The sequence below is a fragment of the Ursus maritimus genome, unplaced genomic scaffold (assembly GCF_017311325.1).
Source record: "Ursus maritimus isolate PB19 unplaced genomic scaffold, ASM1731132v1 scaffold_21, whole genome shotgun sequence".
In the NCBI taxonomy this organism is placed as follows: Eukaryota; Metazoa; Chordata; class Mammalia; order Carnivora; family Ursidae; genus Ursus; species Ursus maritimus.
This window is the reverse complement of record NW_024424564.1, coordinates 53,005,962-53,018,453: the sequence shown is the minus strand read 5'-3', so window position 1 is coordinate 53,018,453 and position 12,492 is coordinate 53,005,962. Positions and strand designations below refer to the sequence as shown.

The 12,492-nt window shown below is 45.7% G+C and overlaps 1 protein-coding gene across 1 annotated transcript in view; it reads right to left on the bottom strand.

The window, feature by feature from the left end:
• ATXN10 (ataxin 10) overlaps nt 1-10,117 on the bottom strand; it is a 165,474-nt gene extending 155,357 nt beyond the window's left edge. The window contains exon 1 of the mRNA XM_040637707.1: nt 9,781-10,117. Within this exon, the coding sequence (XP_040493641.1) occupies nt 9,781-9,896 (116 nt within the window). The 5' untranslated portion in view covers nt 9,897-10,117. The remainder of the gene's footprint in view (nt 1-9,780) is intronic.
• Nucleotides 10,118-12,492: the final 2,375 nt, after the last annotated feature.

Sequence of the window (12,492 nt, the reverse complement as noted above, 5' to 3'; positions counted from 1 at the left end):
TTTAAAACAAGACACGTATGTCCATACTCAAAAACTGAATGGAAATGCTCAGCTACAATCAGGTCTCAAACCAAGGAGTGAAGCATGCTCCGGACGGGCAGAAACCCCCGACACCGTGTGGCAATCAGGGCCAACATGTGCAAGTCAGCGCTAGGACTCCCCTGCATCTGAAGAAGGAAGAGTGCAGTAGGAATTACCAAAAATCCAAGGCCATCCAAATATCCATCAGTAGGAAAAAGGGTAAATTCTACTGTATTCCTGTGCGGGAATACTTTACAACAGCTGGAGTGAACGATCTGGCTCTCCATGTGTGAAAACCGGCAGCACTCAAAGAACTAACATGAACACAACGTGCAAAGTGCAGAGCATACAGCTTATCACTTATGAAGTCGAGAGGGAAGCATGGGATTGGACAATGAAACAAACAGCCCCCCCGCCGCAATCCCCCCCAACCCCCAGTGATCATGTCCTGATGTGTGATCCCTCCCGTGACCATGACAACATGCAGTAGAAAGGGTAGGTCATTTCCACGATTATAAAGATGCTCCAGCGTCCATCCTGAGCACGCCCTCTTGGATCGCTGGCATGGAATGACCCAGCCGCCAGGGCAGAAGCAGCCCTAGCGAAGGCTCTATGTGGCAAGGAACTGAAGGGTCCACCCAAAGCCTGGTGAGAGCTTGGGATCGGGCTTCCAGCCAGTCAGGCCTTCGGAGGCTGGCCGACCGGGAGGACAGCCTGACTGCGACCTCAGGAAAGACACTAAGCCAGATCCACCCAGCCAAGCAACTCCTGACCCTCACAAACTGGGTGAGACAATAAATGTCTGTGGTTTCAAGCTGCTACCTTGTGGGATAATTTGCTCTCATCCAGAGGACATAAACAGTATCAGTAACATTCTGGCCTTTGAGACAAGACAAAACTTTAACATTTGTTGACTTTGCAAGTGAAATGCACGGGTACTTGTTAGATCATCTGTTTTATCATCTACCATAAAGACATGGACGTTATTATGTATCTGTGGTTTTGATTTGTCAAAAGTTTAAAAATAAGCCAACAAACCAACAAAAACACTAGGATGAAAACTAATGAAAAGCTTCAATTTCCTTTTCCGAAGAGTACACAACTCCGGTTGCTCTGAAGGTCAGCTCCTAAAGCAGCGACTCCGTGCAAACATACCTGGATTCCTCTAAGTCACGACACGTTACTTTCAAGTACTTGCTTTTCTTACTGGAAGTTCTTACAGCTTCTTAAACTTTTTTAATATTGCTAAAATACCTTTTTACCGAGGAATTACAATCGTGGCACAAAATTACTGCCCACATCTTGGATCTGAAAAACCATTTTTCTTCTACTGAGTTCCTTGTTCTTACACCTATTTCTTATCCCAAAGTTTCAGAGCCAGTTCCAAAGGCCTATTAAAACAAGAACCTGACCATGGAAATGAGATGAAATTAAAGACTTTACAAGCATGACTTTAAAATACACAACATTCTCAAGAGTTATTACACATTTCTTGTCACTTTCTACTCCGACTAGAGCCGACATACAGCACACTCTAAAACCTGCATCAGCCCTACAAGGCAGGCATCATAATACCCATTTCTTCTGGGGAGTGGTGGGAAGGGTAATAACTTACAGGCAGAAAAGTGAGATATAATTTTACATACGATGAAATACACAACTCATGTTTGTTTAATGAGTTGTGACAAATGCTCCAGAAAATGCCCTCATATTCCTCTCCAGGCAATCCCCAACTTCTTTTGACAACCATTGTTCAGATCTGTATCACCACTCATCAGCCTCGCCAATTGTAGAGCTTCATAAACATAAAATTACATACTATGTACTTGCTGTCTGGCTTTGTTCACTATGTCCCTGAAACCCACCCATACTGCTGTGTGTATCGGTGGTTCGTTCATTTAAATTACCAAGTAGTTTCAGCCATTTCCCACTGGTGGACGTCTGAGGTGTTTCTAGTGCTTGGCTATTATCAATAAAGCTACTACAAGGATTTTTTTTTATAAGTCTCCTGTGGACACATGTTCTTGTTTCTCTTAGGTAAATACCTAGAGTCATAGGCAGGTATATGTTAAACTTTACAAAAAACTGTCAAAATGTTTCCCAAGGCAGGTGTACTATTTATACTCCAACCAGCAATTTATGGGAGTTCCAGTTGCTCCACATCCTCATGAAAATTTGGTGCTGTCATTTTAATTTTAGCCATTCCAATGGGCATGCAGAGGTATCTCATTATGGTTTTGTTTATAAAAAATTTATTGCGGGCTGCCTCAGTGGCACAGTCGGTTAAGCATCTAACACCTGATTTCAGCTCAGGTCACGATCTCAGGATTGTGAGTTTGAGCATCACGTCGGGCTCCACGCTGGACGTGGAGCCTGCTTGGGACTCTCTCTCTGCCCCTCCGCCCCACTCTCTCAAAAATTAATTTAAAATTTTTAAAAATAAGAGCTTTATTGAGATACAATTTGCATAGCATATAATTCATCCATTTCAAGTGTATAATTTGATGGATTTTTGTATATTACATTATTAATTTTTTTATTGTGGTAAAATATAATACAGTAGTCCCCCTGCCCTCATCCATAATTTCGCCTTCCGCGGTTTCAGTTACCTGCAGTCAGTCACAGTCCAGAAGCAGATGTCCGGCTTCTGATGTGCCATCAGGTCAACGGCAGCCTAATGCTACGTCACAATGCCTATGTCATTCACCTCACTTCATCCCGCCACGCAGGCGTCGTATCACCTCACGTCCTCACAAGAAGGGTGAATACAGCACACTAAGATATTCTGAGAGACGGACCACATTCACATAGCTTTTATGACAGTACGCTATCACTGTTGCATTTTACTATTAGTTATTGCTGTTCATCTCCTACTGTGCCTAATTTATGAATTAAATGTTATCATAGTATGGGATAGGAAAAAACGTAGTATATATAGGAGTCAGTACTCTTTGAATGTAAAATCCAGCGGCTTCAATTATGTTCACACTGTTGTGCAACGATCTAATTCCAAAACTTTCTGAATACACCAAACAGAAACTCTGTAACCATTAAGCATTAACTCCTCCCCACCCCCGACCACTGGTAACCTCTCATATGTTATCTCCAATTTGCCTAACTCTAGGTACTTCATCAAAGTGGGATCATGTATATGTCCTTTTATGTCTGGCTTCCTCCACTGAGCCTGTTTTCAAGGTTCCTCCATATGGGAGCACGGATCAGCACTCCATTCCTTTTTATGGCTACGTAATATTCCAAGTATGGCTACAGCACGTTTTGCGTATCCACTTGTCCGCATCTGGGTTGTTTCCATCTTTTGGTCATGGTGAGTCATGCTACACCGAACGCTGGCACCCGAGTACCTGCCGGAGCCCCTGCTCTCAGCTGTGTCTGTGACGCACGCCCGTGGCCAGGACTGCTGCGTGGGGTCAGCCTTCTGGGGGGCCACCACACTCTTCTCCTGGGCGGCTGCACCATGTGACATCCCCACTAACAATGTCCAAGTGTTCCAATTTCTCCACGTCCTCACCAACACCTACTTTCCTTTTTTTGCTGTTAACAGCTATCCTGAAGAATGTAAAAGTGGTATCTCATTTTAATCTGCATTTCCTTAATGACTAACGACATTGAGCACTTTCCGTGTTTGCTGGACACTTACGTACTGTATCTTCTCTTGTGAAGCAGAATTTTTTTTCACCCAATTTTGTAATCGGGTTCGACTTTTTACTATTGTCACACAAGCACTTTGAACACTAAAAAGTCCTTTGTCAGATATATGAACTGCAAGTATTTTCTCAGTTTATGGCTTGTCTTTTCATTTTCTCAATGGTGTCTTGGGATGAGTATAAGTTTTTAATTCTGATAAAGTCTATTTTGATAAAGTCCATTTTTTCTTGCATGGTTAGTATTATCTGTGTGCCGGATAAGAAATATTTACCTACACTCCAGGTCACAAAGATATTCTCCATGTCTTCTACCCAACACTTTAGTTTTAGCTTTTATGTTGAGGTATTTTTTGTGGATGTGCAATATGTGGGAATAAAGTTCACTTTATTCCAATTAGATATCAAGTTGTTCCACCATCATTATTAAGAGAAATAGTTTTTACACTGATTTTGGTTTTGAGTTTGCAGATATTCGTCAAAGGGAAGATATTTAGAAATGGCCTCCATTTTTCATACACAACACTCCATGTTCAATAAAAGAGACAAGACCAAATTACTGAACACAAGGAAAACTGACACCAGAAAGTTATCAGGCACATTTTGTGGTTGTTTTTAAGTAGGACCCACGCTGAGTGTGGAGCCCCACGTGGGGCTTGAACTGGCCACCCTGAGATCAGGATCTGAGCTGACACTGACTTGGCCACCCAGGCACCCCCTCCTCAAGCACATTCTTTCAAATAATTATAATATGTTCAAGAATAAAAAAATCAAAGAGAAATCCTGCAATATGATATCTCAAAAATACGATATCTGAAACTAAGAACACAGCAGATAACAGCAGACTAAACACAGCAGAAGGGAGGATCAGAAACTAGAAGGCAAATTAGTAGCAAATTTGCAAACGGAAACTCTGAGAAGGGACAATAGAGAAAGGAGCCTATGACACAAATAAAATACAGTGAGGGGCCCCATGGTGGCTCAGTCAGTTAAGCGTCCAACTCTTGGTTTCAGCTCAGGTCATGATCTCAGGATTGCGAGATCGAGCCCCAAGACAGGCTCTGTGCTCCTCGGGCAGTCTGCTTGAGGATTCTCTCCCTCTGTCCCTCTCCACGTGCACACATGCTCTCTTGCTCTAATGAATAAATAAATCTTTAAATATATGTATGTGTGTGTATACACTATATATATACTGAAAGGTTTATTAACATGGCTAAGTGGAATCCTAGAAGGCAAGGCAAGAATGGGGAAGAAGCAACATTTGAAGAAATACCAGGTGACATACTGATGAAAAAAATCAAATTCAAGAAGCATTATCCAACAGAATAATTCAAACAAAAGCCAAACATTTCTATCCTCCTGGGCCTCCTATTCTGGAAGGAGGAAGAGAAGCAATAAAAAATCACTACAAATAATACGGTATGTTAAAATATAGTTAAGTGCTCTCTTTTAAAAAAAGGAAATAGAGTTTATATGGCAAAGGGGTTCAGAAGGGTGGAGGGAAACAGCGGCACTATCAGATGGGATGTACAAAACCTGGAAGAAAGTAAACAGAAAAACAATTTTAACAAAACACAGATTAAAAAGGAAAACCACCCTGACAGAAACTAAAAAATATATATGCATACAAACATATATACATACACATACCTACATACATAGATATTCATGAAATCGGAAGAAAACACCAAGCATGCACAATGAGTAATAAAGCTATACATATACCAGCAATTCCACAAAAATTTGTCAAGCACCTCTAATTATCAGACCCCATGCTAGATGCTAGGGATACAGTGAATGGGATATGCTAACTTCATTCTAGAAGCCTGGGTGGCTCCATCAGTTAAGTGTCTGCCCTCGGCTCAGGTCATGATCCCCGGGGCCTGGGATAGAGCCCCGTATCAGGCACCTTGCTCAGAAGGGAGTCTGCTTCCCCCTCTGCTCCTGTGCTTTCTCTTGCTCTCTCTCTCGCTCTCTATAGAAAAAAACGCAGCACAGCACTATCCAACAGAACTTTCTACAGTGATGAAAACATTCCACGTCTGCAGTGACCAACAGGGCAGCCACTAACCACATGTGGTTACTGGGTACTTAAAATGTTAGACCAGTGCAAATAAGGAGCACAATTATTCATTTTACTTATTTCTAATTAATTTGAATCGCCAAGCACAGCTAATGGCTGGCTACTTAATGAACAGGGGAGGTAGAGAATAAGACAACGTGTTAACCTGGGGTCTGGCTACATCATGGAGATGAAGTAGAGATACACCACGAAGATAACTAAAGGGTTGGGAAACCTCCAGCAAAAACCCAAAAACAGAATTTTTAATGTATTTATATCTTACTTTGTCTCAGAAAAAATTTAATGACTTGCAAAGACTCAGAGCACAGCAAGAAAAATCGCTTGTTAAATAAATGTTAAAAATGCATATATGTACATGAAAACAAAAGGTATAAAACAATAATAGGTAAGAAACAGAACTACCTTCCACAGAGAAGAAATAGCCGAGCAGTATCTTTTTTTTTTGAAGATTTATTTATTTCAGAGACAGAAAAGAGTGACGCAGGTGAGCACCAGCAGGAGGGGCAGAGGGAGAGGGAGCATCTCAAGCAGACTCCATGCTGAGCACAGAGTCCAACTTGGGGCTCAATCTCACCACGATGAGATCACAACCTGAGCCGAGACCAAGAGTCAGATGCTTAACCGACTGCACCGCCCAGGCACCCCGCTGAGTATCTTAATACTGGATTTTATGACTCTACGCAATTCTTCATGGATTTTCGTGATTAAGATACTATTCAAGAAGTGGGTTACAGAATCCAAAGCGTGAAGAATTTAGACTGGTGTATTAATGATCCATTGCTATATAACAAACTACCCCAAAACGTAGCAGTTTAAAAGAATAGCACTTAAGGGTCTCACGCAGGTCTGAGGGTCAGGAATCTGGGAGTGGCTGAGTGCAGTGGTTCTGACTTAGGGTCTCGTGAGCTGGCACGGATGGCTGAAAGTTCCCCCTGCACTAAGAGCATCCACTTTCAAGGTGGTTCATCACGTTCCTCGCCACATGGATCTCTCTGCACAGATGTCTGAGTGTCTTCAGGACACGGCAGCTGACTTTGTCCGTGATTCAAGAGAGAGCAAAGAGGGACCTGCCACTCCCGCCATAATCTATTATAATAAAAGCAAGTCACTAAATTCAGCCCACAAAGGAGAGAGGAATTAACCTCCTCTTCTTGAAGGATGGAGTATCAAAGAATTTGTGGAACATCAAAAACCATTATAATGGGGTAGGAGTATCTGTTCACTTGAGGGTGCTAGAAACTGTAATGAGATCCTGGGATTCCTTTCCCTGGAAACCCAACAATTAGAATTATGACTTTGGAAATAGCATCGACTGCTTTCTAAAAAGCAAGCGATTAAACACAACTGGGTTCTCGGTCACTTACAATCCAACCACTTTTGAACAGCTGGCGTGACACAGATGGCATGAAACACCGCGCTCTACATATAATGTTGCAGATCCTCAAGGTAATTCTGCAAAGTGAGCGGTTTCATCCCCATTTCCAAGACGAGCAGTCAGTCCAGAGAGAGAAGCCACAAGCCTCGGCCAGGTCCACCCGGCCCCCAAGTTTTTGTGCTCCTACTACAGGATGCTTCTCTCACTCCAGCTACCACGGAAGCTAGTGTTTGCAGCGTCAAACACATGGGAAGTACCACAAAATGTATTATTTCGGCCAAGAGTCTCATCTTCTGTTCCATCAATGACTTTCTTTCCTCAATCTGTTTTTGTTTTGTCTGGTGTTTTCTACATGCTACTCCGAGGCCTCATTTCGCTTCACTTTGCTTCCCATCCAGCTCCTGGTACCTTGGCCCATCCTCCCTCTGGGTCCACCTGCATTGGAGGAGCAACTAGTAATTGCTCAGACACACAGAGATGCAGAGACAGAACCAGAACCTACAGCCTGTCCTTACGAACTCTCGTGGAGGGCTCTCTGCACCACCACACAACTCTGCCTCCCCAGCCCAAGAACTGCACAGTTCACCTCTCCCTGGTCTCCAAACTCTGCCTGGAACAAGGACATTGACCCAGAAAAGCTCAAGTCAAATGTGGAAAGCTTTGCTTGCTCATTCTCCCATTTGCTCTCTCTCCCCCAACAATCCAACTCAACCCTGATGCCTGTCCATTGAACCTTGTAAATATTTTCCAGTATTTATCCTATCCATCCCCATAAACAATGTCGTAGTTCAGGCAATTTTCTCTTTCACTTGGGCTTCTGCATCAGCTTCTTAAGTGTCTCCTGCCTCTAGCCTCACCCTCCCTAATTTATACCCCATACAACAAAGAGTTCTTTCTAATGCCCAGAACTCATCTTGCCACCCCCTAGAAAAAAACCTTCAAAGGCTCCCCACCCGCTACCCTCACGACAGTCAAGAAGGGCCTTGTAAACCGGCTCAGGGTCTTGGATTTTACCCCACAGGTTATAAAAAGGGATCTGATGTCTGAAGGTCTCCCCTGTATCAGACACCTTACCTACGTTACTTCATTCAATCCTCTCGGGAGCCCTGCAAAATCCGGATGTGATCCCTTTGCATATACTGTTCTAATTAGCACTCTCATCTGTAAGCCATGCAGCCAAAATAATCTAAAGCCTTCCCTTGCCCACCATCTATTCAACAGATCCGCAAATTCCCTCTGTGCCACCACCTTCTTGTCTAGACCATTACAATTTGTTTACACAGTGCTTTCCCTACCCTGCTTGCAAAGAGGGATCAATCATGTCACATTCACCTTTATACCCTCAGCCCCTAGCAAAGAACCTGGTTCAGAGTAGGTGCTCAGTAAATGGCTGACAGCTGATTATCAACTAAAAGGGAGGTCCACCATGGTATAGACGTGCTGAAGCATCAATTCAGTCAACGTACCTTCAAGGAGTATCTTATCAACTAACTATCTCCCCCAAAAGCCCACGGAGTACTGGGCTTTTCCCAGGCCTTCAACAGCTCAATGCTTCTATTGTGATCTAAGGGAGCAGAAGGGCTCAGACCATTAAAGATTAGAGGGCCTCTAGGGACTGATCATCTGGACCAACCCGACTAGCTGTCCTTTTCTATGTTCTCTTTGTACACACACACACACACACACACACCCGCGATAAAATTATCTGCCGGCTCCCCCAGAGTAGGACATCCCAGTAAAAGACTTCATTTTTCAACTTCATCAGGTAGCACAAAGGCTGGCACATGGGGGACCACCAATAAATGTATTAAAAGATAAGAACACCAGCCAACGTTTATTTAGTACAACGTACTAAGGATTTGATATGCATTATCTCATTTAATCCCTAGAGCAATCCTCCCAGGGAAATGCATTATTCCCACGTAAACAGATGAGGACACCGAGGCCCAGAAAAGACTAAAACACAACAAAACAAGCACTGACTGAGAGCGTCAAATACTTTGTATTTCCACACACTTTATTTCATTCATCCCTCTGTACAATCCCGCAACGAAGTTATATATTATATTTCCATTTTTTACACAACAAAAAACAAAACAAAACAAAAACCCTAAGGCTTGGAGAAATCGCCCAATAACGCACTGGTTGTTAGGCCAGGAACCAAGCAGGTCCGCATAGTCCGGGGCCCCTTTGCGTTTGGCTATCTTGCCCCCCGCCTGGCAGTCAGGACTGAAGCGGCCCGCCCCCTCCCGACCTGGGCGCTCCCACTCCCCACCCTGCGCTGCCCCCGGCCCTGGGAGGCTGTCCCCACCGCGCAGCTACGGCGGCCCACGCGGCCGCCCCCCGGTTCCTCTGCAACGCGCCGGTCCCCGCCAGGACGCCGCTACGCGACTGCGGGCCTCGGCAGGGCTCCCGGCCGGGCCCACCGCGCGCGCTGGGCCAACAAGCCGGGCGGCAGGTGGCACCGGGCTCGCCTGGAACGGTCCCCTTCCTGCGCCCGGCTCCGCACCTGTGCCAGCGGGTGGAGGGCAGGGGCCAGCCCCCCGGGGCCCCTCGGGCCCACCGCGGAGGCCTCCGCCGCCCGCCGCCCAGGATAAGGGGCGCCCGCTCCCCGTTCGCCCGCGCCGCCCGGCCGTTACCGGTTCCGCTGCTCTTTGAAGAGCGCCGTCAGCGCGCGGAGGGCCTCCAGGTCCTGGATGGGCGCGGGCACCATGACGCCGGACAGCCGGGCGGGCGGAGGCCTGGGCGCCGCCATCTTGCCGCTCGCAGCTCGCGGAGCCGGGCGACGACGAGGAGCAGGAGGAGGAGGAGGAGGAGGAGGAGCTGAGGGACCGCAGGCGGGGGAGGAACGCGCCCCGCCGCCGCCGGACGCCGCCGCCGCCGCCTCCGCGCCGCTGCAGCCCAGATCCGGCGGGAAAGTGCGAAGACACCCTCTTAGCCTCCCCTCGGGCGGCGACGGGGACTACGCGGCGCGGGGAGGGGGGGCGAGCGGAAGTCCCGCCTGAGGGGAGGGGGCGCGAGCGGAAGTTTGGGGGGAGGGGAGAGAGGGGAAGGACACCGGGAGGGTGTTGGGTCTGAGAGGAGGAACCGGGGACTCAGGGTCACCCAAGGGGGGAGGTGCGGGTGGGGGAGGGGAGCCTGGCCGGGAGGGGAGACAGGGACAGGTACACCCTGAGGAGGAGATGCGGGCGTGCGGGGGCCGGCGGGACGGGGTACAGGGATAGGCGCACCCTGAGGGGGGATGGGGCGGGGTGGGGCCTGAGCAAGAAGGGGTACAGGGACAGGTGCACCCTGAGGGAGATGTGAGGCTGGAGGAGCCTGTGGGAGGGGGTGGGGGTGTCGGAGAGTCGTCTGAGGCTCCTTTTAAGGAGAAGGTTGAAGACCTCATCCTGCTGTTGAAATGGGTTGATGGGTGCCCCTACATGGACCCACTGGAAAGTGGAGCAGTGTGTCAGCAGAGTGCAATTCTCAGACCCTGAGAGCTCAGTTCGTGAGCTGATCACTTCGTGATCATTTACCAGGCACCTTAGGTAGGGTGACAGTAGGTTGCTCCAGCTCATCCAGGGCTTAAAATAAAATTGGAAGTCGAGTAGCTGAACTCTGCAGCGGTAGGTTAAGAATTGTTTTTTTCGCTAAGGGAAATGAATATATTTTTTCAAGAATCAGACAAGGTTCTGTGACTGGTTGTTGGTAATTCATGTATTTTCTTTCCATTACCCTTTATCATATTATGTATACTTTCAATATTGTCACCGAGTCCTGCGCTAGGTGAAGTGATCCCATCCCCAAAGGAACTCAAGACAAAAGAGGCAAATGATACCTGCTACGGCAGAGAACTGTACAAATTGCTATGGGACATTTCGATTTCAGGAGTAGGAGTGTGTTTATAATGTGGCAACTCTTGATGTTCTTTGCTAAGGAAAATTTAGAGACACAATAAACACCACCAGGGTGTGCAGGAGAAAGGAATCATGCACGTGCAAGTTACGTGATGACATAATTCCACTTTACCCGTTCAGCTGACTGCATATATTCACTTCAGAAACATTTCTGTGTGTCAATTATGTGCCAGGCATTCGATCACCCAGCAGTGCAAAAGACAATTCAAAATGTTTAACAATCCTGAGACCAGCAGGGCAAAATCACCCATTATTTCCTCGAGGAGAGGAGACTAGTAAAATGTGTTGTCATGTGTCAAGATCTTGCCTCTTGGTTTTCTATCCTCAGTTGTAAAACGAAAGTAACTACTCTGATTCTTTCAGAAAATACTCCCCATAATATTCAGATTCATTGCCTGGAATGTTGCACTATCCTGATTGGTTTCTCGGCTCCTTCTCTTGTCTCCCTATATTCTAGATCTTTTAAAAGTGAAAGTCCACATTTCACTTTGCTCAAAACCCTCTAAAGGATTTCCATTTCACTCAAAGTAAAAGCTAAAATTCTTCCAATGGAGAAGTCCTTAAATAGCCCGTGTCCTTCCTCCTGCACACCCCTGATCCCTTCTGTCTCTTCTTCCCACACAGTGCTACCCCAAAACTGGCCTCCTTGTAGTCCTCCACCAGGGGAAGTATGCTCCTGCCTCAGGACCTCGCACATGCTCTTCCTTTTGAGTGGAACTTTCCACACTCTCCCCGCAGATACTGGCATGGTTTGCATCCTTCAACTACCTGCTGAAGTGATCTCTTAATGAGCTTCCCTTGTCGGTTTTTAAAATTGTGAACATACAGCCCGAATTCCTGATTCTGAGAAATTGTTCTCCATAGCGCTTAACACTTTCTATACCATAGTTTAGTTATCTGTGTTGTTTACTGCCATAATGTATTCCAGCACTTAGGAAAGGACCTACCACGTGGTAATTTCTCAATAAATATTAGTTGAATTCATGAACAAAGAATTCTTTTAGAGATCTTTTCAGAAAGGAGAAAGAAAATAACATGGCTCCAGGAAAAAAAGGACACCAATCCAAAATGCCCGGGAAAGAGGAAGGGTGGAAGAGAGGAAGAAAAAAAGTAAAAAGATTAAAAGAGAGAGGTGCATTACAGGACAGACTAGTAGTATGGGCAACTATGAGAAACAAAAGGATATTAAGTTGGTCAAACAGTGGGTGTTATTGACTGCCCGGAATCGACTAGGGGATATCAACCTTGACTGAATTGACAGAAGTAAGTTAATATTTCACTTGGGTGAAATGGCATTTTTTTCCTTTCCTTTTTTTTTTTTTTTTTTTGAGCTTCAATCCAAGTATGCTTTTTTCCCTTTCTCTTTTTTTTTCAGTAAGTGTTTTTATTTTAATTACAGTATAGTTAACCTACAATGTAATATTAGCTTCAGGTGTACTATATAGTGATTCA